The sequence below is a fragment of the Urocitellus parryii genome, chromosome 8, assembly GCF_045843805.1.
Source record: "Urocitellus parryii isolate mUroPar1 chromosome 8, mUroPar1.hap1, whole genome shotgun sequence".
Taxonomy (NCBI): Eukaryota; Metazoa; Chordata; class Mammalia; order Rodentia; family Sciuridae; genus Urocitellus; species Urocitellus parryii.
In genome coordinates, this window is record NC_135538.1 from 99,808,842 (window position 1) to 99,835,958 (window position 27,117).

Sequence of the window (27,117 nt, forward strand, 5' to 3'; positions counted from 1 at the left end):
ATGTTAATTATTATTTTACTTTAATTAGTAAAAGATCCAAAGCTTTCATCTACTTACTGTCTCTACTTCTTCCTTCCTGCTCTCTCTCCCTCCTTTTAAAAAAATTACTCTAGGGGCACCTTTAAACAAAAAAAGAGAATTAATCAACTGATACTAATGATCTGGGATAAAAATATGCATATTGTCTTGATTTCATTGATTATATTTTTTGTTCTTTTATGACAAGATATCCATTGGCCATAGGCGTCGCTGAATTAAAATTTATTGTTTTTATTCCAAATAATTTTGATGAACCATAATAACAAAGAAGCAATGTTACCCTCTTGTCAAAACCTTATGCATCCTGAGCAAGGATTTGTGAATTCAGTCTGTAGTCAGGGAAGCATTCATATTTCCTCAATGAAGCAATGAATCTCTTTCTAACCTAGTGGTCAAGCACCTTGATGTGCGGTGGAATAGAGATGATGACCAATACAGACTCAGTTAGGGGAGCCTGAACTTCCCCATGGTGTTGAGCTTTTAGCCTCTCTTGTACACACACACACACACACACACACACACACACACAATATCGTAATTTTGATTGATGAAGCTATTAATTTGCTAGACTTAGTAATATCTATAAATGTCATATTGTGTACCTTGAGTATACACAATAAAAAGGAAGATGTTTTGTGGTTGCTTGCTACTTTGTTTTAAAATGCTTGAGCAGAAACTTGCTTCCAGTCTCTATTGCTGCTTAATGGTGCACTTGTCCCTTGTAATGTGACTCTCTTGGTCTGCTGGTGTATACTAAAGCAATTAAATGTGTGTAAGCCTTTCAAGCCAGAAAGAACTGAATTTGAATGTAACCTTCACCACTTACCATCTCTGTGACCTTGGGGACCCTATGTAATCCTTAGGTTTTTCCTCACTAAGGCAATGCCTGATTATAACAGCAACGGTGACAATGATAGCTAGAATTTATTGTTTGTTGTGTGGCAATATTTCCATGGATTTCCCTCCTTGTGTTGATGGTTTGAGTATGAAATGAGGGAATATATGTAAAGCCCTTATTACAGAGTCTGGCCCAGTTTAAGAAGTCAATTAATTAACACTGGTTGTTGCATTGGAACTAACTTAGGCTGAATATCAGGCCTAAATTATAGTTTTACTTACAAATAGTTACTGTTTCTATATATAAAACCAAACTAGATTTTTGAAAGGATTATGCAATAAAGACCTTGGGTTGCTTTCTTCCTATTACCTTCAGAATGCATATGGAAGTATTTTTCTTTCTATTGAGAGAGAGGGAGGCATACAGAGGTTGAATTAGTAGAACCTGTGTTGCCTCCACTCACCTTGTTGGACTTTGTGGAAATGGAGGCATGTTTTTCTTTTGCAGCTTGGAAAGTGATCTAATTTTTTCTAAACTTTTTAAAAAATTGTTTTTAGTTCATAATGTTGAGACTCTCAGATCTTTCTGAGTCTATTATAGATGAGATTTCTATAATATAAAAGTTCCTGGTCTTATTTGTTGAGATGAAGTATCTTCTCTTGACTCACCATCACGTGCATTGTCAAGTTTCTTTATCATTGGCAAAGGTTTGAGGATTTCAGAATGAGGCATCAAGTGCTGTACCCAGCAGTCTTCTATCCCAGGGATTGCATACTTTGTTTTTCCTGAATTATCTTTGAGTTCAGTACAATCATGCTTCAGGTAACACCTTACAATTCAGTGATCTAGGCTTGTCTTGAAATACGGCTGCCTGAAATATCACTCGTGGTCTTTCTTTCTGTACATCAAGCTGATGTGTATCCCTTGGGAAATTACTCTAGGCCGATAGTTTCACGACTTTACAGATACCACCTTGGATTTGAAGGAAACCCATCTGAAGGCAGGTTGGAGTTTGGTACTAGTGACATATTATGCAGTAATGTTTCATCTTGTAAATATAGAATGTCTTGATGAACATGAGATGTTTTTGTAGGCTGGTACAATTGGTTGCAAAGTGATAGATTTAAAATAATTTATCTTCAAGTTAGCTGTTAAAGATTGACTGAATTGGCTCCTTTCTCAGTTCAAACAGCTGCCCTTTGAGGCAGGAGATGGGGTGATTATGGCAGATAATACAAAGTTGACCCATTGTGGTTTGGTTAGCAAACTGGGGCCTGAGTTCAAGTTTAAGGCAGTCACTGACTCTCCTATGGCATTGAGGAAGCCCTCTCACCCTTGAATGAGTGCACAAGGGGGAAATGATAATGATTCCCTTCCCTTTGAGGGGGAAAATGCTTTTAGAAGCCTCTCCTGGATGTTACTATTATTTGTGTGAGCAGCCCAGTGGAGGAAGAGTGGTACCGAAGATAATTACCTCACGTCTGGTGTTTGTATACATGGTGCTTCAGAGGGGCCCTGTCTGGGTAATAACCCCAAGGGGAAGCTTGGTATAGTCAGCATCAGGAAGAACTAACCTGAGTGGTTTTGAAATCTCACCCTCAACCAACTCTCTTTACCTTGATCATCTTTGTATGGCTGGATTTTCTTGGTGACAAGTTGGTGTTACTCATTTTATGGGGGGAGTTTTCTATCAAGTTAAGTGGATCATTGATAGTCTTTTTTTTTACTTGGATAAGAACTTGATTTACTATTATATTTAATTCTTCACAAATTTAATATTAGGGTGTATTTTTTCTTCTATCTTTGGGGAAGTTTATAGAGATCTAGATTATAAGCTTATGTTATGTTTCTGATATGAGGTGCCCCTCCCAAAGCTACTGGGTTAATGCAGAAGTATTCAAAGGTGACATGATTAGATTGTAACCCAATCAGTCCATCCTAGTTTGAATGGATGGGCGGGGGTGGCTAGGGGCAGTGGGTCACTGGGGACAGGCACTAGATGGGGGCATCTTTCCTCTGGCCCCTCTCCCCCCTGTCTCTGGTTCCTGGCTACCATGCACAGAGCAGCACTCCTCTGACACACCTTTCTGCTATGATGTGCTGCTTGCTTTGGGCTCAGAGTGATGGAGTTGGCTGACTATGGACTGCGCCTCTGAAACCATGAGCCAAAATAAACCATCCTTCCTTTAAGTTGTTCTGGTCAGGTATTTTGATCACAGTGATGAAAATTTGACTAACATGGCTTAGGAAAGCCAAATCTGTTTTTGCTTACCTTTATATCACCAGCACCATCATGTCCCGCAGCATGTAATATGTACTCAAATAATTGTTGAATGAATGAACTAATGAATGAGTTTCTGACCTGAAGAGACTGATGAATGTTAGTTGTGAATTTGTCTAAAATCAGAGTCCTTCCTGGTATCCTCAAATGTTAGTGGATCAGTCCAGACAGTGACCAATTTCATTTGCTATTTGTATATCAGGAGATCAGAGACAAAGGCTTTTTAATGTGGGGGACACTTGGCTCTGAAACCCCTTGTTTTTCTCAATCAGACAATGACTTACATTATTTACCTCCAGAGAACAGTCCCAGACACACTTGATTAGCCTTAAATGAAAGATAAGACACTGCTGTGAGAAGGGGCATGTTTTCAGTACATAGGCAGACAGACAGATAGATAGATATTTAACAATTTACAGTTTTATGTCTTGACAACTTGGATATTGTAATATGAAAAATGCTACCAAATGGGAGCAGTCTCTTCCTAGCACAGCAGCTATAATATTTTCAGTAATGAAAGATAAACGTTTCAAACTTCCTTACTTAAACCCTTCATTGGCTTTCCATTAGCCTGTAAGTTCAAGTCTAACCATAATATGGCTCACAGAGTCTTTCATGACTTGGTTTCTCCTTACCTCTCTATTTCATTTGTTGATTAATGACCCCTACATCCTATTTATCCAGACTGGGAATGGAGCTAGAAATCTGGGATACTTTGGTATCTGGGATTCTTGTGCAGATGAAAATATATTGAAAACTGAGCTTTTCTTTACTATGGGTTTTCATGCACTGGACAATATTCCTGGGGCCAGGTAGGAGATATTCTCATTTTTTTATATTATTGGAAGAAATAACTTCTTTCATTTAGAATACTTTTATGGTATAGCCAAATCATATGTACACTATTCAGAGAATAATTATATTTAGAACCTATTGAATAAACAGATTGCTCAGAGAAGTGTATCAAATAGCAGGCTGGTCAGAAATGTGATTGGATGAGTGTTAAGGGAACTTTGATAAAGAGAAGGAAGAAGATTATTTCAATGAATTTGGTAGCTAGGGAGATTTTTATCTATCTGGGGGAAAGACAGTTTTTTTTTGTTTGTTTGTTTGCTTTGTCTTCTTTCTCTTCAAAAATCGTTTTCTTTCTGAAGTCTTAAGTGACTTTTCAGAAACCCATGGAATAGCTGGGGGCCTGAAGCACTTAAATGCAAGGAGCTTTATTGATAAAACAATGGGATGAGGGCTGGGACTGTGGCTCAGTGGTAGAGCACTTGCCTGGAATATTCGAGGCACTGGGTTTGATCCTCAGCACCACATAAAAATAAATAAATAAAAATGAAGGCGTTGTATCTGTCTACAACTAAAAATATTTTTTTAAAAAAGAATAGAATGACTTTCTGGAAGTAGAAAGGAAATCAAATTAAGTAGTATTTGATAGCAGTAGTTACTGACAAATACATTTAGTTATATCTCAAGTATTTGAGTTCCTTTAAACATTTCTGTATAATTTGTCTTTAACAAATATGTTTTTATTTTATAACTAGTGTAGACTTAATTCACATATAAGGCTAATGTATTTTATATTTTGAAGAAAAAGCAAAATCTGAGTTGTACCTTCCTTTTTTTCTGTTATCCATAAAATAGGCCAATTCACTAAAATTTGGGTGTTTCCATTTACTGAGAGCAGTTCATTTTCACTGTGAGGTTCTGGAAGTGGAGAGTGTATGGTTTCACATTTATTTTAGCAGCTGACGGAGGGACTAGAAATTAACAGTAAATGTTGGTTAAATGATTGATTATTAATCTGTAGTTCCAGGTTTGTATTTCTCAGGCTGTTTTAGATGACAGTCAACATCATGAGACAATGGACACCCACTCCATACAGCATTCACTTCATTTGCCTGTAGCAGTGTATGAGTAGTACCTTTAGTTCTCAGTGTGTGGTCCCCAATCCACAGCAGCAACATCACCTGGGAACTTGCAAGTAATGCAAATTATTAGGGCCCACCACAAACCTACTCTGGAGGTGATGCTGCCCAATCTTTGTTTTAAGATTTCTAGGTGATTCTGAGGCATGCTCCAGTTTGGGAGCTACTACCCTCAAACAATAAAATGAATCTTGTAGAATTCTCAGAACTGGAAGGCAATTAACCTCCCCTACTTTCTCTTTTTTCTAAAGGCTATGTGACCTTTGCAAAGAACAGTGGCAACTAAGCTGGTCACATTGAATGGGCTTATCCTGCGCATAGTATTTTTAGCTGAATCTGAGTTGATGAAAACTCTTTCTTCCAACTGCTATTATATGCAACTCTCAGTCAGTGATTTTATTTTATATATATATATATATATATATATATATATATATATATATATATATTACCTCTACATTTTCCCCATTTGGCTTCAGTATCAGAATAATTAAGGAATTAATATGTGGCATTCGTTCTGGGGAGGTGTATGATTCTTTTCCTGTATCCTGAGAACATTTTTGCAAACACTTTCTAGTTCATATTTTCTTTTTTTAATCAGGCAGAGACATTACAATTAAAATACCGTTAAAGTGATTCTGGCAAGTATTGCAATAAGCATGTTTTTTAATTAAAGGAAGAACAGGGGGATGCATAAGCAGCATCAGCTAAAGGGGAAAATTTCGTCCGATATCTATTTTAATTGAAATGAAAAGCAAATGGAAACACGGCAGCAGCAGCAGCCTTTGCCTGCCCGCGTGTGCATGGCTCTGTCCCAGGTTGCTTGGTTTAGGTGTTCTGTGCTTGATTAATTAGTACCCAGTCAGAGCGTCCATTCCCTTTGCCCCCAATCCTTAAAGCCTGATTTATGCCTCACATCCCCCATGAATATGTGAGAGCTCAGGCATCTATTTCCTGAGCTGCTAGTGGATAGGATTATGGAGCGTGGACTGAGCTCTTGGGGGCTCTCGTTTGCCAGCCAAATTGATTTTCCGCCTCTCTGGCTGGGGACAAGCCCACCTCGAAGGCTTGCCAGGCTCTGCTCCAGTGGATCAGGCACAAGTCTAATCCGGATCTTTCCAACAAAGGAAACTGTGTGCATCCCCATCACAATGCAGGTTTCCGGATGGATGTGGCTGCCTTTGCTGGGTGCTACACTCCTGTTCTTCCTGGCCTCCTCCTGGCTCCCACCACCACAGCCCACAACAGTAGGGTACAGTGATGAACCCCAACTCTGCCCAGGTCACTTAGCCATACTCATGATGGAGGCAGAGCCATATCTGTCCGTCCAGGATGGAGATCATCTCTACGATTCAGGAGAAGGGAATTTCCCAGGTTTCCCTTACTATGATGTGACAATTTAACAATTGAACAGTAATGAGATATAGGCTGCTAAAAATTTTAAGAAGAACAGCTAAATGGCCGTTAGTCAATGTAGGTAAATAAATGGGATGGTTTACACCTTAAAATTCAGGTAGTTCAAGCTTTGAGTAAATGAAATATCTAGTCTGGTGATACAGATTATTTAATGAGTTGGGGGTCCTCAGATCTCTGCTTGGTCTTCCTTCCATTCACCTCCCACCTTCACTATGCTTGTGATGGAGTCACTCTTCGAGTTCATCTTATCACCTGACACTATCTCCTCACCCAGACTGCTGGCTCTGACACTGCCTTGATCCTTCTAAAAACGACATTAAGTGTTTGACACTCTCATTACCACTTTTATAACCCTTGAAACTTTTCTTAAAGCCTGTGTCTCTGCAGCCTTTCATGTCTTAATTTATCTAATTCATTGACTCACTCTCAAGAATCTCTGCTACTTCTCCTCATTCTAGTCTTTAAATCTGGGTGTTTGATAGTCTCTCCCTCTTGTGACTCCCTGTCTTCATTCCACATTTCCTTTCCAAGAGACCTCATTCACTTTCACAGCCAACTTGCCATTTTTACTTGAAAAATATTTAGTGATGACATAACCACATTCCCCATGTGCCAGGAAACTTTCTAGGCACTGAAGAGGCTATGGCTATGAACAAAAAGAGATCTAAATCTTTCTCTTGTGGAATGTACTTCTGTAATGAGAATAGTAAGTAAGTGAATTATATTTTTGTTGGATTGGCTTACTACCACAGAGCAAAATGTAGTGAGTAGAGAATGCACATTGAGGTGGGTGGGAGAATTTGCACATGGCAAGGGCCATTGCTATGAGGAAAGAAAGCAAGTCAGTGTGAACAGAGTACTGTGAGCAAAGGGTAGAATAGAGGGAGACTGGGCCAGAGAAGCCAACACTGAAGAGGGTCCCTGGCTTTGACTCTGAGCCATCGGAGGATTTTGAGCAGAGATAACTGCTATGGTTTACATTAAAAGGAAAACCAGCAACACTGGGTGCTGTTTTGACAGTTGACCTTGAAGCAAAGTAAGGGCTGAATAATCCAGAGATGAGATGAAAGTATCTTAGACTTTAGAAGGATTTGTGGAGGTGGTGAAATGATCATGGAAATATTTGAAGGTAGTATGTATCAGATTGCCTGAAGGTTTGGTTGTGGGACAGGAGCAAAAGTCGACTCTATGATAGTTTTCAGAATGAGCAACAGATTGGAGTAAGCCATTCATGGAAATGGGAAGACTATGGCATGGTCCATGAGGCCATAGAGGGAGTTGATTTTGGATGTTCCAAGCAGAGAAACCTGTGAGGCATTCAAGTAGAGATGTTGGGTGTATGAATCTTGAGCTAAAGGCAGAAGTCAGGCTTGCAGATATAAATTTGGGAGTGATCAGCAAGTAGCATAGGATGATGTTTAAAATCTTGAGACAGGATGAGACAACCAAGGTGGTGTGCACAGTCTGATAAGTGGCCAAATTGTCTTGGGATATACCAAGTGTTGGTTGGGATGATCAGAGAAATCAGATGGAAGGGACTAAGGAGATACCTGGGAATTAGAAAAACCAGGAAGATATGGTGCTAGGCAAGTGAGAGGAAAGAATTTCAGGAAAGAAGAAGCACCCAGGGTGTCACAGGCTGCTGACCACTCAGGAGAGGTAAGGGCCGAATTTCTCAGCATGGTTGCCATTTATGACCTTGACAGGAACAGTTTTGGTAGAGAAGACAGGCAAAGGCCTGACCAAGGAGGGTTCAGAAGAGAAGGGAAGAAAAGAATTGAAGACAGGAGGGATGGCCAGCTCTTTTAAAGAGTATTATTATATGGTAAAACACTTATGCTCTAATTTTTTCTGTGAAGGGAAAATAGAACTTTAAAAAAACAAAAACAAATTATTTTGTGGTCATTATAGGGGATGGTTAATTGTAGGGTTAGCCAAAAATAGGTTTTGATGTGCCTTGCAAACATTAGCTAGCTGTTAAAAGTCTCTTTTACTTCCCTTTAAAAGAAATAAAAGAGATGTTTAATGGAAAGAAGTGATTACATGTAAAAAGTTATGATCATTTACTTATTTTAGAGGGGAAGTAACAATAATGATGGTTGATTGATTTTTATAAAATTACTCAAGGTCACTTGTGGGATATAGTCAGCTTTCAGGAAAGCAATTTAAGGGTCACAGTCAAAGGCTGGTCTCAGCCCTGCTCTTTATTTTAGCTTTCAGAAATGGGGTCGAGCTCTATAAAGTGAAGAGATAAAGTCCTCCACTGTCCTCCCATTCTCAAGTCACTATCCTGTGAAGCAGGCCACTCTGTATTTACTGTAAAGCAATAAAGCGTGAGGATAGAAATCTCGAGGTCTTGGTGCAGATCTGGAGCACATATAAGCTTTATTTTCACAAAGAGAAGCTTTCACTCTGCTTATTGCTTATTGTTTCAGGCAAAAAAAAAAAAAAAAAAAAAAAAAAAAAAAGAACAGCTGAATTCCTCATCAGTCTCTCCCCTTAATGTACCTAAATGCACTTGTATTTGCCACTGATGAAGTGGGGAATGGTTGGTTTTTGGCAGGGGTCAGTGATGTTTGCATTAATTAGTCCAACTGATACCACTCTTCACAGTACAAACTATTCCTTTTCTTTGAGTAGACCTCTTCTCCCTTCATTAGCAGCATTATTGGTTCTGGTCAGTAACCAATGTTTCAAAATTTCTAAAATTTGTTTCGGTGTATTTAATATTTTGCTTACTGCTATAAGGAACAAAGCCCAGGTTTATTCATTTGTCCACTAATCCTTATAATCTGCTTCAAATCCTTTTTGGAACGAGGTGAGGTGTATCTCCATTAACAAAATTAAAATAAACCATATACAAACAAGCCATAGGCAAAAGTACTTAGGTTAACACATGTTTTTTCTTAACCCTAATTAGTAAAAAACTACCATTTGTGGAAATGGGTAAAATATGAGGTTTTCTGTAAGGTGGCCCTAGGTTCTAGTGTTTGGCTCTACCTCTTCTGGGCTGGAGGAGGTCTGAGCTTCTTTCTCCAAGCCCATGTCATGCTTTGCAAAATAGAGAATGGGAGGTGACCTTGCAGACTTATTTTAAAAGTCATTTCAGACAAAAATTTAAAGATTTTTTGGTTCATGGTAGGTGCCTAACAAAGGTTAACATCCTTGTTTTCCTATAGTCTAATTTGAATTGTTGACCATACATAGATTTTTCTCAAGTGAAATTCTAAGTTCACTGCAGCCTAGTTGGTGTGGGGAAAGCATGAGCTTCATGTCTCCATTAGTGTCAAATGTGCAGTTGATTGCACTCTTAAAGATGGGCATGTTCAGGGCTCTAGAGTGTGGAGGACCCTCAGTGTATACATGATTCTACCATCCACTTTGCCAATGAGAAAACACACTACATCTGAGTAATCTGAAGCCCAGGGATTTTTTGAGGGTCACTTAGAACCTGATAACAGAGTCAGGATAGGAACTCAGAGTCTGTACCCAGCATTTGCCACTTACTCATCAAGGTCATTTTGGATTTCTTGATTATTTGAAATAAAGAGTCCTGCCATGCAAATCCACGATCCAGCACTTGAACATATTTAGTTATGATGTTAATGAAATGTGACTGTATATGAAAGTTTTAGTTAAAGTAAATATGTGAACCACATCAGAAGATCTGGTTTTTTTTCTCCTTGTTTTCAGGGGGATTCATATTGATTACTGCATTTCTAGGTGCACTGATAATGGAAGGGAAAATTAAAGTCAAAATTGCTCCTGGTTCCTATGGACATCTGGTAATCAGAGTACAATTGCTCCAGCATGAGTCTATAGACTGACAGAAGAGAGTTCCGTATTTTTGCATTTACTTATAGAATAATTTTTATGATGTGGTCCAAAGGGAAAGTCAGGACTGGCAGCAGTGAGATGTTTGAAGCTGGTAGCCTACCAGTGCTAAAGTGATGGGACAACTATAGCAATAGCCCAGGGAGCCGAAATGCTGAGTGTGGTGGCAGCAGACACCATTACATTAAGAATCCAGTAGCTATCAGACCCTAGAGCAAGGACCTATAAGTATCATTTTAATAACTTTCACCATAATTCTCTGAAGGAGGACTTCTTCCCATGAACATCTTACAGAAGGAGAAATTGTATGCCTGGATGAGGTCTGTCATTCTAATTGTGGCTGAACAGAAAGAGTCATGAGGGGTCCAGTCCAAATAAATATCTTGTGCCTGTTCCTGATGGTGTGTGGCTTGGGCTTTGGGAGTGAAGACTGAAAGTCTTGATGAAGTGAGGCAAGGAAAACTCAAGAAAGTTTCAGAACAGAAGGTCAGGGAAGAAGTGGTCTCTACATTTGACTATTGGTCAAACATTTATTAAACATTATCTCTGCACTAAGATGAAGGTTAAAAAAATAACTAAAGGCATCTTAGCCTTTTCCTTCTCTACCTCTCATTCCTCCAGAGTGTGATTAATCACTCTCAGTTGTTATTTCTGGACAGCAGCAATGATTCAACTCGATAATTTGGCACACTGGATATAGGAATAAATTTAGCAGGTTGGGGTCTTTGCTGTCTATAGCTCCTCACTAAGATTCACCCTGTAATAATGGAATCTGCCCTTTGAGCCATTTTTTTTCTGGGGCGGGGGAAGAAGGAGAATACCGGGGATTGAACTCGGGAGCACTTGATCACTGAGTCATATCCCCAAGCCTATTTTGTATTTTATTTAGAGACAGCTCTCACTGAGTTGCTTAATGCCTCTCTTTTACTGAGGCTGATTTTGAACTCATAACTCATAATCCTCCTGCCTCAGCCTCCCAAGCTGTTGGGATTACAGGCATGAGCCACCATGCCTGGCTCCTTTGAGCTATTCCTAACACGCAAATTCAGCAAAAGAACATTCTAAGCAAAAGAAGATCAAGTGCATAGGATTTGAGGTCTGATTGAAAACCAATAGGCAGGCCAATATATTTGGAATATGTAGTAGTCAGCTTTTTATTATTATAATGAAGTACTGGGTACAGGTTACTTTATATAAAAAGAGATTTATTTTGACTTTAAGTTTAGAGGCTGGAATTACAAACAATATGGTGCAACCTTTTATAAGGTTTCCCCTTAGCTATTGCATGTGGCAGGAACATGTGCATATCTCTGTGTGGTCTCTCTCCCTCTTCTTATATAGCAACTAAGATTCAATCACAGGAGCTGGATGCTAATAATCTAATCTAATCCAATCTAATCACTTCCCAATGGCCCCCCCTTCTAAACATAGCATGGTCAAGTTTCCAGCCTCTTACTTCCAAAACTTTGGAGTATAAACCACTGCATGAGTTTGAGGGAAATCAACCATATTCAAACTATAGCAGAGCAGATGAGTGAAAGAGTATATTTCAAAAGATGATGTTGGAGAGATGTTCAGAGATGGGTGGCAAATCAAGAGAGGACTTTTGTAGCTCAGTATAAGGACTTTGAATTATTCTGAACAAGATGGGAAGGTGTTATAGGGTTTGGAAAAGAGAACCTCTGGTGCTTCCAATATAGTCACAACTTTAACCACTTCTGTACAGAGTAGAAGAGTATAGTGCAGTACATTTGCAAACCACTTTTAGCAGGAAGATAGATTTAATAGCTTGTTTATGTTAAAGTGTTTACATGTGATACTTTAATCATTTCAACATTATTGAGAAAATCGTGTATGACATGTAAATATTTTAAATCCTTCTGAAGATATTATAGAGATAAGGTTATCTTTTTGATATTGAATTATTTGCTCTCACAATTGAGAATAGTTTTATCTTAAAATCATATTCCTGTGTTATAGATAACTGGGACATTAGAGCAGAATGGTGTCTGAATCAGTTAAGGTTATGGGTTGTAAATAACAGAAGTTTAACTCTCTTTTAAAAGGAAACGTATCGGGAAGGTATTGGGTAGTGTACTGAATCAATGGAAATCAGTCCGCAAAGCAGGCATAGAAACAAACAGGAATCAGGGCATTGGATAGGGAGGTGACAGGTGGAGGTCTCAGAAGCAGGAACTCTTCCAAGGTTCTTTAGAATACCACCACTGGAATTAAGATTTAAGCATTTCCTGTCTTTCCTCCCCGCTTTGTTTCACATTCCTTTTGAAATTTTACTATGTGTCTTAAGCCATGGTAGGAAAAGAAAGTCTTGATTGGCAATGTCCCTCAAATCTATTCAATGGAGGCAGAACTCTCAAAGAAATTAGTAGTCTATCATTAAAAGAAGATATAATGGATGCGGCCAGTTAAAATGTCACAAATGGCATGATGTTAGCCCTAATTTTATTACCTTTTATTGTAATTCTTTTACTTTTGGCACATTTCTTCTCTCCCTATTTTTTTACACTTGTTTCCCATTTTTTATAAGCTTAATTTTATAAGCTGTTTTTTATCTCTTGTTAAATGATAAAGTTAGAAGCCTTCTAATGCTTTGTTTAACCAGTTCTAAATTTCTGTATGTTTAGATTGTTGTCTTGAAAAATATTACAAATAAAGCTTCAAAGGCTAGTAATGCCTATCTTAAAGTGGCTTAATAATACAGTGTTTCTATCCTTGGGTGTCTGATATACCCTAATATAGTTCTGGAAGAGAGTGTAAAATAAAATAAGTCTAAGTTCTGGAAAAAGTATATAAATGAAGGGAATTTCATCAGGCATTGGTACTGTCAAAAATGGGTGAGACATACCCTCTTAGGGACTGACTGTTTTCTCTTTGTCTATTAGGGGGCAAGCTGATTTTTATGGATCCAGGACCCATTGAGCTGAGGGCCCACTCCATCCTTATTTCTGATGGTGGAGAACTCCGGATTGGATCTAAGGGCAAGCCTTTCCAAGGCAAAGCTGAGATCAAACTCTATGGGAGTTCCCACTCTATGCCCTTCTTTCCCTTTGGAGTCAAGTTCTTGGCTGTGAGGAATGGAACTCTTTCCTTGCACGGTGAGTGAGGCAGTTGACTAGAGGAAATGAAATAGGGTTCTGTATAGTAAATGCGCAAGCAGTAAAAATCAATGTATAGAAATGGAAAATTTACATCTTTCACTAATCAATGAGCATTCATAATCTACCTTTATGTGCTTACAAGTCTTTGTGATTAAGAAATGCCAATTTAAAGAAATCCCCAGTGCCAATGCTTACAGTCAGTATAATGAAACTGAAGCACAGTAGATGAGTCTGATGTGTTTTGAGAATTTTGAAAGTTAAAAGACATGTTGCTGCTCCAGCTGTGCGATGCTACTGGGTATGGAGAGTGAGACCTCTTTTCCCTCTGCTTCTTTCATTTTATCTTCTCTTTCCTTTTCCTCCTTTTACCCTATTTCCTCTTCTTTATTCCCTTTCTCCCTCCTCTTCCTCCCACCCAACTTCCCTCTCCATTTATGTTTTCAGATTAGGCTGCCATCAGTGTCTATTCAACTGCTTCTCTGAAGCCCTTCCCTCAAGGGGTGTCTAGAATCTCACATGAACCAAAGAGATTTGGTTCTCTTGAACACACGTGAAATCAAGCTATTTCCTCTCTATATAAGACTGTCCCCACCTCATTCACTTGCAGAAAATATTATATAGAAAAGAGTAGCCACTGATGTGAGGTGTATACTGATGTATCTGTCAGAGAATCCCAGGCACCTCTGTGGCTCATCAATCCTCTCCCTCATCACCTGAGGTCTCAAACAGATTTCCCCTCCAGCCTGGTGGTATATCAAGGTTAAAATCTTTGCATAATGTCCCTGGCCTTTTCCCAGGGCCAAAGGTGGGTCTGGTGACACTGAGGCTTTAGAGAAAAACTAATTTTCTTTTGCTGTCAAGTATGCAAAAGAGTGAGCAATGTGATTCACTGCTTTGTACCCAGAAAGTCTCTAATGACCCAACATTCACTCTACTTCTGAGAATAGTATAATTCAGCATTATTAGGTGAATAAAAGACTCTTTTGGGGAGAGTGTATAAATCTAGATTTCTGGGTCTCATCCCCAGAGTCTGATTCAGTGGGCCTGGGGTGGAACCCAGGAATGTGCATTCCAATGGAACCTACATATGTTTTGATTCAGATAGTCCCCTGATTACACTTGGAAATTCACTGATTTTTAGTAGTTGACAGCTGTGGAATCAGAAATTGGTTTAGTTCTGTTGATTTTGAGCTATGACTTTGGACAAATTAATCTCTATGAAAGCAGAAAACACAGCCCCCATGCTTAGTGCTCATGAAGGGTTTCTGAGTATCTGGCACACAATAACTCACAAGCAGTATTAGCTATTACTATTTTGATTATATTCTTTTTCTTTTTCCTAAATCATGGAGTACCCAGTACCAAACATATCATATTTTCTTTTAGGGGGAAAGGAAATGTTGAGGGGGTAGAGGCTTTTATTTCAAAATTTGGCATAGGGCCTGTCCTGCCCAGCAATTTTTTTTCTTATTAAATTTTGTGCCTATCTCTTCATCAGCTAGGAGAGGATTTAGCCTTGGAGATTATGAGTCAACGACATTCCCAGGCACCTTTTGTTCTGTTCCCACCACCCAGTGAACACCTTTAGATTTTAATCTCTCTGGGTGCAGCTGCTTTTCGGCACAGGACAACCACTCTCCCTGGACATGGTTAGAACCAAGTTCTTGGAAACCACTTTCGTGGGCCCTAGCATACTCAGAAGCAGAGCACTGCCCAGCAAATCAGGCTCTTTGCAGCCTCGATTTTGAACATCCAGAAGTAAAGCCACGGATGGATTCTAATTTAACTACTCCTTGGGTAATACTGTTCCCATCCTCTCTCTCCCTTTGTGTTCTTCATTATTGCCCTTTGTAACCCTTCTGCTCTAGCTGATTTTTATCATAGATTAAAATGCTAAGCAAACAGGCTTTGCTGTTCAGTTGTCAGAAGGAAAGCTGGAGTTGAAAGCACATTTTATGTCTTTCTATAATTGATGAAACTTTCACACACTCATGTATAGAAGACTTGCACCAGACATTAAACCATCCCTTCCCCCCTATACAGCTGTACAGGACAGGGGATGTTCTGAATCTTGGGTGGAGTTCAGATTATTTAGTAAGCTCTGTCACCTGCTCACTTTGATGTGTTATATGATGAAAGGGTTGTAGGATTCCTCCAGAGTAAAGGTCTGGGGTTTGGGTGGTTGTAGTCAATAAGGAAATTTCACTCTTGCCTTTTGCCTTGGCTGTCCCATCTGCCAATCCAGCGTCACCACCTCGAATAGAGTGCCAATCACTTGTCACTTTTCAAGGGGGTCGCTGTCAGCCTGGGCAACTTGAATTTTTGACAATGTAATTATGGCTCTTGCTTCCACAGTGGGAGGCTGAGCAGAATGGTGGGACTTTTATTGATTGTTCAGCAGGGAAATTTATCAATGTCTCTCATTTCATTTCCAGTTCCTCCCTGAGAAATTTGGCTGACAGTTTCTTAGGAGAAAAGCAGTATTACGGCCTTGACTGGACTTCTGTCTTTGTCCTTTTCAAGAAATTACAAGATACAGACATTAAATATAAATGGAAATTTCTGAGTAAAAGCTAGTATGTGGGAAATTATTGAGGAAAACACTAGTGCAATTGTTATGATCATGAGAATTTAGTAGAAATAAATAAGGGAAAAAGGCAATGTAAGTAAGCAAGTTTAGACATGGCTGGTTTTCTTTCTATAAGTACCATGTTGTCTGTATTTCACAGTTCTTGTGAACACTGTACTGTGTTCTATTATTTTGGTTGCTAAAGAGAATAAGGCTGTGGTTAAGCACAATCCAGTGTGCATGGAGTAGGCTGTGTATGTAGAAGTGTGTTCCTGATTAATGATTCTCAAACTGTGTTGCATGGAACCCAAATGCTTCCTGGAGGGCCTTTCAGGGTTCCAAAAGCTGAAGTATTGGGAAGTCAAGCAATCAAGGCTTAAAATGCTCAAGTAATCTCTTCACTGCTTTTGTTTTCGTGTTTGAAGTAATATTTCTTTAGAAAAAAGAGATCCAACATGGGGCATAGTGGCTCACATCTGTAATCTCAGCTACTCAGGGAGCTGAGGAAGGAGGATTACAAGTTCAAGACCAGCCTGGGCAACTTAATAAAACCCTGTCTGAAAAATAAAAAAAGCTCTCTGGGTACTGTGCTTCTGGAATCAAGCCCCAGTACCAAAAAACTAAAAACAAAGCAAAATCAAAAAAGAAAAAGTTCCACTGTCAAAAACTGAGATTAAGAAAAACTCTACTAGGTCATCCTTTCAACTGTGGTTTTTAGCTCCTTTTGAGGATCCAGGGTCTCTCTTTGCGTGATTTCTCATTTCCAAGACCAAATAAGCTCCAGAATGTTTTCTATAAAATCTTTTCTTTGATGTAGGGGTGAAACTTTCTGGGACCTGCTTTCATTTCATAAGATTTTTCTTTATCAACATTACATATTGAGATCTCTGCTCCTTTGTCATTTTATCCATCATTTCTTATCTTGTCTCTCCTCCATCCATATTGTTTCCTCTTGCCCTTCCTCCTTACCTACTTCTTCTTGTTCATGACTTCTCTCTTCTGTTTCTTATTCCCTTGGAATGAAATATAAACCTTAGCTGCAACATGGCATTTCTTGTATGTAGCTTTAATACTTGTAATTTTTTAAAAAAATAGCCTTGACATGTGTGCCACCAGGGCTCTGAATGCCATGAGGACTCACTCTCACCTCTGGGTGTCTCTGCATGCAGTGGCCTTGATGTCTCCCACTCCTTGCTTCTTGACTATGGCCAGTGACATTTACTGGTTTCACATGGCCTTCCATTTTCTTCTTTTCAAAAAATAACCAGGGAAAGCCTCACAAATTCCTGCTTGATTGCCTGGCAGGCTTAGGACTATACCTGGCTTCCAGGAAGACAGTGTATTGTGACTGTCTCTGCTCAAGTCACCTTCTCACTCCATTACCACTCTTCAAGGTCCAGAAGAGCCATGTGAGAAGATGCCATTTTGCTTTGCAAGGATCAGGAGGTGTGGGGTATGTGCACCTGAGTGCACATGCGTGTATGTGTATGTGTGCTTGAGTGAGGGTATGTTCTGGGAATCATCTCACCCAAAGAAAGATAGTTCCAGAAGAAAAGTGTTGCTGGGAAGACAAAACCCATAGGTACCCTCTAAGATTTCAACTAAAATCTTAAGCTTTTGACTTTTAATTCAAGATCTAATATTTCAAATTGACTGAAGCTCATAGGGAGGAACAGTCACCTTTGGTACAATATTTACTATTATATAGACTGGAGCATAAAGTTGAATCACTTGTCATTTAGGCTGAATAAAATGTGTGTGGGATCAGGCAAATGAAAATGCCTATTAAGTTCCTGGTACAGAATCTGGAGCATAGAAAGGTCCTATCAAATATCAGCAGAGATTTAAAAGATTGCTGATATGTTTGCTCTAATTGGACCCCAAACTTAAAAGTTTTATGTTTCCCAGAATTTTGAAATCTCTCTTTATCCAAGAGCCATTATATACTCTATTTTTTTTTTAAGTATAGATTATGGCTTTCCTCCTTCCTCTCCAGGGATCTTGGATTTCTTCAGTTCAGAATTGAAAAAGTTTTCTGCCTTCCCCTAATTTTATCACCACAAAATATTAGATGGGATTTCATGGGAAACAAGCTTGTATGGTGTGTTAATTGGCTGCAAGACTACACAAATGGGAGAGGTACATTTTTAGGGATGTTTGGGAGATGTAAACATTCTAGACAGAACAGACTTGTTTTTCTTTGGTCACTATCATTTTCCTCCCCTGCCCACCCTTCTGCGTATATGTATGTATGTTATAGGAAGTTGAACCCAGGATTACTCTACCACTGAGCAACATCCCTAGCCCTTTCTTTTTCAAATATTATTTTAAAATTTAATTTAACTGTTTCTTTGTTGCAGAACTAGGGATTGGACTCAGGACATTGCACATTCTTGACTAACCGTCTGACACTGAGCTACATCTCTAGCCTTTTAATTAATTAATTAACTAATTAATTTTGAATTTTGAGATACCATCTCACCATGTAATTGCCAGGACTTGCCTTGAATTTGCAATCCTCCTGCCTCAGCTTTCTGAGTTGCTGGGATAAAGGTGCACCGCAGTTCCCAGCTTCATCCATATTCCAATGGATATTTTTACTGTCCTTTAACAACACCTTGGGCTGGTACTTTTTATTTGCTTTCCCATATTACAAAGGTCAGTTTTAATGAATCCAGTTTAAGCCTTCAGTCTTGTACTTTTTAAACATTCCTTTCTCCCTCTAAAAAGCTGTAGTGGAAGTGCTTGGAGTGGTAGGCATGCAGTCTGTTGCTTCATTCTTCCTCCCAACTTTCTCGTTGTACATTCTCTTGCTGTGAGCAAGTAGGAGAGAGGTAAGGCAAGAAATTGAACAAGCTTTTCACTTAACTGTTCAGTGTGTGTTCTTTTGGGTATTGCTACCTCTCTGGATAATACTGGCTGACTGTTGATTCTCTCTCCTAAGATGTCTGCATGACATCATTGGAGCTTGGTAGGCGATCTTCCCAGGGCACAGTTTCCAATCTGGAAAACCCACCAGGGTTTGCAATATTCTAAGCTTCCACCTTGGGGTTGGTCTTGGGTGGGGTACCAGAAAGTTGGTTCAGGTCCATCTACCTTCCCTAGAATCCACTTGACCATAGGAAGTTTTTACAAATCCTTCCCCACCCATAGATGCTCCACTCATCACCTATTTCACTGTCCTGTGCATATGCTAATTCTTACCACTCCTCAGAGGTGTGAACAACAGCAAATATTCTACATATGCAAGCATTTAATCTGGAAAAAAGTCCATCTCCCCTGCTCTCAGGAAGCTTCATGGGGATATGTACAAAGCTCTCTGCTTTGCTTATATGGAAAAAAAAATAGTCTCATGCATTCTCTGAGGTCCTTTGAATCTTCTCTCTTTATCACTTATAGCCTAGAATGGGGTCTGCTCCAGAGACGGCTGAGATGGCAGATTTAGATTAGTCTCCTTTAGCTAAGTCCAAGTAGATGCCTACTCCCTAAATTTTTAAGGCTCCTTCCAAGGTGGGGTGCTTGTCATCTTTTTGTCAAATGCTTGGTTCGTCCTGGTGGGTTCTGCTCAAATACCTGTAACATATGTATGCAGTGGCACTGGTTCAAAACAGGAGAGCCATTGTTGTTTTGTTTGTTTTTATAGTATTTTGTTGTCATTTAGGGCTGGGAAGGTAGGAAGATGTAAAAAAATGGAGAAATGGAGTGTGAGGAAAATTAAAAACATTTCCTGCAATGTTAAATTCTAACAAATTTCAGTACAGCTTTGGGGTTTTGGTCACCTGGCATGATGTAGCAGATTGCGATTAGACAGTTATCACGAGTGTATGTAAATCTAGTGTAGTTTAGCATGGGAAGACAGCCAGGGACAGGATGGCTAGCTCTCCCTTGAGTGCATGAATAGTGGTTCTTGGTTCTATATTGTCCAAAACATAACCAGCATCACCAACAAAAAATGAAACAAAACATTTTCTCTGTTTTGTTCAATAATGTTTCAACAAGGCCAAAAATAAACTGTATTGGGCACAGTGGCAGAAACTTCCTTCCAAAATCTTATTGATCTGGACAAGAGTGATGATGAAACAATCTATAAGAAGGGATCCCTAAATTAATAGTAGAAACCACACTTTAAGGAACTTTTAAAAAAACGTCTAAGTGAGCATGCTGTTTTTAAGGTCTTTTAATTTTAAGTGTTTACATGTAAATGTATACTGCTAATTAGAAATGAGTTCTAGCTATTCAATAATCCAAGTACAGCAGGAACCCCACTTAGAAACACATTGGAAGGTACTTCAGGTTTCTATATATACTTGAAAATGTTGGCATTACTCAGGTCTTTTTTGGTTGCAAGTGACAGAAAACCCAATTCAAGCAAAAATAAGGGCATTTATTGCCTCATATAACTGAAAAACCTTGAGGCACAACTGAGTTCAGGTGCTCTAATGAAAGCATTAAGACTTTGTTTCTCTGTAGCTCTTGGTACTGCTTTTCCCTGAGTTGGCTTCACTGTCAGGCAAATTCTTCCCACATGAAGCAGAAACGGGGCCCTGTTGCTCCTGATGAAAACGATGATTACCTATTTCCCAGAGCCACTTGATCTTTGGACACACTTTGACATTCCCCTGCTTTGTTATGGCTTGGATCCAAAATAACCCTCAAAGTGGTCATGTGTTAGAAACATGGCCCCCAATGTAGCAAAGTTCAGAGGTGGGGCTTTTAGGGCAATGATCAGATCAAGGGATTTTGATCTCATCAGTGGATTAATGCATTTAATGAATTAATAATTTAAATGGAATTCTTGGGAAGTGGTGAAAACTATGGGCAAGTGGAGCACTGCTGAAGGAAACAGGTCACTGGGGGAATGTCCTGGGAGGGTTTAATCTTCTCCCTAGCCACCCCCTTCCCAGCTTATGAGCTGAGCAGCTTTCCTCTGCTGTGCCTTTCCATGATGGTGTTCTGCCTCACCACAGGCCCACAGTTTGGAGTTGGCTAACCATGGACTGAGACCTCTGAAACTATGAGCCAAAATAAATTTTTCCTCCTCTAAGTTGTTCTTGACAGATATTTTTGTCACAGTGATGAATAATTAATGTAACTTTCTTTTTTAACCGTTAGCTTTTAACATTATCTATTACATTTATTTTATTAATTGTATTTATTTCACTGCCTCTCCCAGTAAAATAGATATACATCAGAGGGGAGGTAAAGAGAAAATACTGGGGAATGATATTGGCCAAATTATATTGTTAGATTGTGCACATGAACAGATACGTAACAACAAATCCCACAACTATGGGAAACTATAATGCACCAATAAAAAATAAAAAAAACAAAACAAAACGAACCAACCTGTGAACTACTTCCTTATAAAATCCCAACTGTTTATAGAGTAGTAAAAATGGTACCTATGTTCTTATGGTTCTAAACTTACTCCTCTATTTTCTTTTGGCTGGGATTTGATATGATTATGGAGGCTGAGAAGTTCTAGGATTTGCAGTTGGCAAGATGGAAACTAAGGAGAGACAAAGTGTTGTTCCCAGTCCAAGTCTAGAGCCTGAGAATCAGGAAAGATGATGGTGTGGATTATTGTCTGAAAGATGGCAGACAGGAGATCCAAGAAGAGCTGATGTTTCAGTCTGAATCTGAAGGCCAGATAAGACCAGAGTCTCAGTTAATGTGGCCGGGAAGAAGTTCCCTTATCTAACCCTTTTTTTTGTTTATTCAGATCTTCAATTGATTGTACACGGGGCACACCCATTAGAGAGAAAAGTCTGCTTTATTCAGTTTACTGATTTAAGTATTAATGTCATCCAGAAACACCCTCACAGACAAACCCAGAATTACATTTGGCTAAATGTCTGGACATCCTTTTGTCCAGTCAAGTTGATATATAAAATCAACCATTGCAGTCATCAAAGTGGACCCCATTTTCTAGATATATCTTGGACACATAATTCAGACAGAAATCAAGCCTCTTATCTTGACACAAAGTTTTTCAGGGGAAAATAACTAGGTCCACAATCTATCTCTTCAGCTCAGGATTTCTAGCTCCCTTTTCTCTCTACAGTATTGTTGAAGGCATCTTCTCTAGGTGAGCTTGAGTTTGCTCAGTCATGGAGTAGTCACCAATCCATTTTCCTATGGATTAAGTGTTGAGATCTGGGTCCAAATTCCATCTCTAGCAGGAATCAGCTATGAGTCTTTGAAAATCTTCTCAGTGTTTAATCTGTCACATCTTGAGATGATGCTAAAACATTTCTAAGTGTTACAGTTAAGCCAAATAAAATATATAAAGTACTAAGCACAGAGGCAGGCATTAAACAAGTACTCAATAAAAGCTTATTATTGACAATGTTCTTGTGTGCCTCCAGTTTTGATTTGGTGAGCTTGACTCATTATTATTCTAAGAAGGATGACATGTTTTTTGTTTGTTTGTTTTCTAGTAATCTCTCAGCCAGAAATCTGGCTGTCATTCTTCATACCTCTTTTTCTCTAATTTCTCATATTTTGTCTATCACCAAATTCTGTTTAATTTTGTGTTTACTCGTGAACCTACATGTTTCTCTCCATCTCTCTTATTGTCACCTTAATTTATGATACCTTTGACTTGTGCTTAGAGTATTGGATAAACATTCTAATTCATCTTTTTGTTGCTGTTTTATTTCCTCTCCAATTCATTTTTGTCCTGGAATCAAGGAGATATTTTTAAAACACAATTCTGTTTATAGCATTATGTTGCACAAAATTCTTCAGTGGATTTCCATTGTTCCTAAGATAAACTTCAAAATTTCTGCCATGACTCTAATGTACTTGCTAACTTGGATCCTGCCTAGACCTTCTACCTTGTTTTCCTTCCTCCTCATTTCTATTCTCTAGTAGTAAACTTCTTTTAGTTTATTAACTGGTTAATATAGTCCAGCTTTTACACTTTTTGCATTTCAAGTATCAAAAGAAACTCATCTCTGTTAAGTAAATGGAAAGCTATACATGCACAATCTTGTGATTTTCCCTTCAAAGAGCATTCTTTTACGTGTGTCATCAAAGCAAAACTATTAGTAGCCTGGTCATGGAGAAAGGGTACCATTGAATTAGGTATTATATTCAGTATTTGTTAAAATTGGATTTCACCTAGACCCTGGCACTTTATAATTTTCAAAGCTATTTCCATTCTCTCCTCTCACCTAACTCTCACAACACCTCTGTGAAGTAGCAAAAATTGGAATTATTTTGAGAGATGATGAAATTATGGCTTGGATGTGGAGGTAACTAAAGTTTATGTCACCCTCTTTATGGCTCAGATGCACATGGGATGCTTCTGTTTTGTGCACACATCACTGATATTTCTCTGTGGCAAACATACAGAAGATATTCCTTCTGAGTGTCTGAAAGTCTTCTCAATTTTATTTTTTTTGGGTTACTTTGGGATTGCAAGTGAGACTTTATTCCTTATGGTTTCTTTTGTGATATTCTTCAGAGAGGCACAAAAAGCCTGCTTATTTCCTATTTTTTAAATTTTTTTCACTGTTTTTATGCAATTTTATGATCTCTGTAATTGCAAATATACAAACATTTGCCTTTATGATTTCTCCCTTTAATTCTGTGTCAAGAAACTCTTTCATATGCAAAAGATTAAATATTTACCTATTTGTTTCTGAGAACAAAAAAAATTTATTGAAGCACAGCAATAGCTGCTTTGCCTTTCAGTAGCAAAATTGAGTATTTATGATAGAGATTGGCTCCTTGAGAAAAAAGTTTGCTGACCTCGACTTTAATCAATCTAGAATTTATTCTAATATTCCTTGTAAGTCATCTCTCCAATTTTCCCCTGAGTGGCTAGTTAATGTTCTCAACACTATTTACTCCATATTTTTGCAATTATAGGAGGCTGGAAAATGACCCTGAAACATGTTTCCAGTCCTGATCCAGGAGACCCACAAATATTACCATATTTGGTAAAAGGAACTTTGCAGATGTAATTAAATTTTAGATCTTGAAAAGAAGAGAGTATCATGAATACCAGTGGGTCCCGTGTAATCACGTTGGTCCTTATAAAAATAATGCAGAAGGTGTCAGTCTGAGGAGGGAATATGATGCTGGGAACAGAGATAGGAGTGATGTCCTTTAAAGGAAGAGGAAGGAGCTATAAGCCCAGAACTATGCATGATGCTGAAAAGGGGAAAAGGCAAGGGATGAATTATCCTCCCCATGCCTCTGGAAGGAGGCAGAATGGACAACACCTTGACTTTATCTGAATGCAAATAATTTCAGAATTCTGATCTCCAGAACTGCAAGAGAAGAAATTTGTGTTCCCACTGTATTCAGTAAAGGAATTTACAGAAAAAAAAAATGGCATGTGTATTCTGCTCCACCTGTCCTACACGGAGAGCTGTCTGCATGTGTGTGCTTTCCTGCCTCCTTTCCTGCAGGGTCCTTGGTCACTATGGCATAGTAGAGGCAGCAGTGCCTGTCATTGTTGGCCTTTGTAGCAGTGGCATCAGTGCCAGGCTCTGCAGAGGCCACCCCCAGGAACTTAAGCCACGGCCCTTTTCACAGCATCCAGCAACAGTATTGCCATGACCCACAAAGATACCTTGAAGTAAGCACATTACTTACTTATCAAAGCCCCATAACATAACCAAGATCAGCTTCCTAAATAATGAGTCACTAATGGAGAACTTGATGTCTCTCATCAACCAGTCAGATGTGGGGGTCTGCAGGGAGCCTTGGTCTTTAGACAGCTACCTGGAGGTATCCAAGCACGGTAGACCTCATGGGTTCTCAATTGATAAGGTGAAGGTGGGCTTCACATCTGAGTGGCTGTCTGAATGAGTTGGTCAATGGCTTAGACAACTCTGCATGGCTTTCTTCCCTAGGATTGATTGTATACTGGAGAAAATGAGCTGGAAGGGGTTTGACTTTGATGTCCTGATGGATGTAAATAACCTGGAGACCATGCCAGATGAGCTTTTAGCTATGTTGAATGATATGTATGATCTTTTGTCCCCTTAATCCAGGAGACTAGTAATGAGCCCCCCACCAGGCAATGACCCATTGAACATCTCCCAGAAAACCCACCAGTTTTTCCCTTTCACCTTCTTGCAGCCTCTTCACCTTTCCCCATGAGCCTCCAATTCTGCTCCTTTAGTTTAGAGCTGGGCAGTGAAGTGGGTATCTCTTAGAGATAGGAGGCTTGACTACTGCTTGAGATCATGTATAAACATAGCATAGTGGGTAAAGGAGAAAAAGACATCCCCTCAAATAACAATGGTGGCATCTGTAGACGCTCTGAGTTCTACCTGGGCTCTACCTACTACCACTCCTCTACTTTTGGGAGTTCTCCAAATAGGAGTCCTCCATCTTCCATCCCTAGGTGTCTGCTGTGGCTCTGCATCCCAAACCTTATGACCCTCCTAAAGAGAAGATGGTGACAGTGAAAGTGAAGGGTGAGGAACTGGATAAGAAGCTAAAAACTACAAAGCAAAACAAGATAATATTCATCAGACCACAGGAGAGGAAGAGGTGGAGCAGGAGGCCCTCACTGGGGAATGTAAAGAGTTAGAAAAGGAAAAATGAGGCTCTGAAAGAGAGGGTAGATTCCCTGGCCTAGGAGATCCAATATTGACCTCTTGATAGAAGAGGTCTCCAAGGCAAGTGGGGGAAGAGTCCCCTAGTAGGATAATAGAAGAGTCCTGCACACAGGAGTCTTAGCACTGATGCTGTGTTGTAATAAATTATTTTCTAATAAGAGTAAGAAAGAAAAGAGAAGGTATGCATAGAATTATAGCATTTTTCTTTTACAAATATTAAAGTTTTTCAGTATATACACATAGAAAAGGAATAATAGGAAAGACCTATATTAATGAGTTAAGATTGCAAGTGCTTTTCTGTTTTTTCCTTCTCTAAATTTGTACTTTAAGTATAATACATTCATAATTTTTCTAAAAGTAGTTATTAAAAATTAACCTTTTTTTCTTGTCCCCATCACCTCTCCTGGAAGACATAAAACCTAGTAATGATAATCAAAATGATTATCTATCTGATCAAAAGTATAGCTGATTTATATTATGGTATCCCCTCAACTCTCTGAAAATTGTGTTTTATGGTTGCATTTGTGAGGCTTACATAGCTTATTTAAAAGCCAAAATTGCTTTTACTCTTTTAATTTTATTTTTTAATTAACACAATAATATTACATACTTACAGGGTGCTGTGTAATGTTTTAATATGTGCATACAGTTTGTACTTATTAAATCAGTGTAATTAGCATTTCCATTTCCTTATCATTTCTTTATATTTAGAGCCTTCGAGCTCCTCTCTTCTAGTTTCTCATAAATATATAATAGGTTGTTGTAAAATATAGTTACCCTATTGTGCTGTGGAATGCTAGAACTTATTCCTCCTGTCTAATACAATTGCTTTTATGACAGTCTTTGAAAAGAGATGGAAGGTCTCTGCTGTGGTTTAGAAGTTTTTCCCCCAAAGTTCATGTGATAAAAGCTTGGTCCCCAGTGTGGCAATATTGAGAGATGGAAAAATTTTAAGAGGCAAAAAATAAAATTAAATAAAATAAAAATTTTAAACATAGCTTTTTTTAAAATATATCTTTGGGGTAATCATAAGTAGATGTTAAAAATATTTCATAGAAGACTTTAGCTCTTCTATGACCAAGTGGGTTTTACATCACTAACTGAAGGACATTCACTTAGTTCTGTATGGCCTAAGCATGGTGTTTATTGAAGACCTCAAATCCTCACAGGAGCTAGAAACAAGGATCCAGATGTTTCCACTTATCTTACAATGTCCTGCTTCTTCTCAGACTTGTTTCAAGTCAAAGCCACAAAAATATAAAGCTCTAATTGCATAGAAATGAAAGCTAGATTTTTCTCTGATATCTTTAGGAAAATATTGCTCATTGTGCCATTTTAAATAACAATGGTTAGCTTTAGTCTAAACCCTTGTGCCAAAAGAACAGTGGAGTCCTTAGTATTAGAACAGACCTTGTCCCAATTCCCTTTCATCACAATGCAGAAATGTTCACTTCAGCTGTGGATGTAGCTGGCTGATCTGCCCTTTTTCAGAGGATTGCTGGTGGG

General features: G+C 38.8%; 1 protein-coding gene across 1 annotated transcript in view; it reads left to right on the plus strand.

Moving 5' to 3' along the window:
- The window catches only part of Pkhd1 (PKHD1 ciliary IPT domain containing fibrocystin/polyductin), a 426,978-nt gene that overhangs the window by 124,449 nt on the left and 275,412 nt on the right, over positions 1-27,117 (plus strand). The window contains exon 36 of the mRNA XM_026400889.2: positions 13,243-13,455. Coding sequence (XP_026256674.2) covers positions 13,243-13,455 — 213 coding nt within the window. The remainder of the gene's footprint in view (positions 1-13,242; positions 13,456-27,117) is intronic.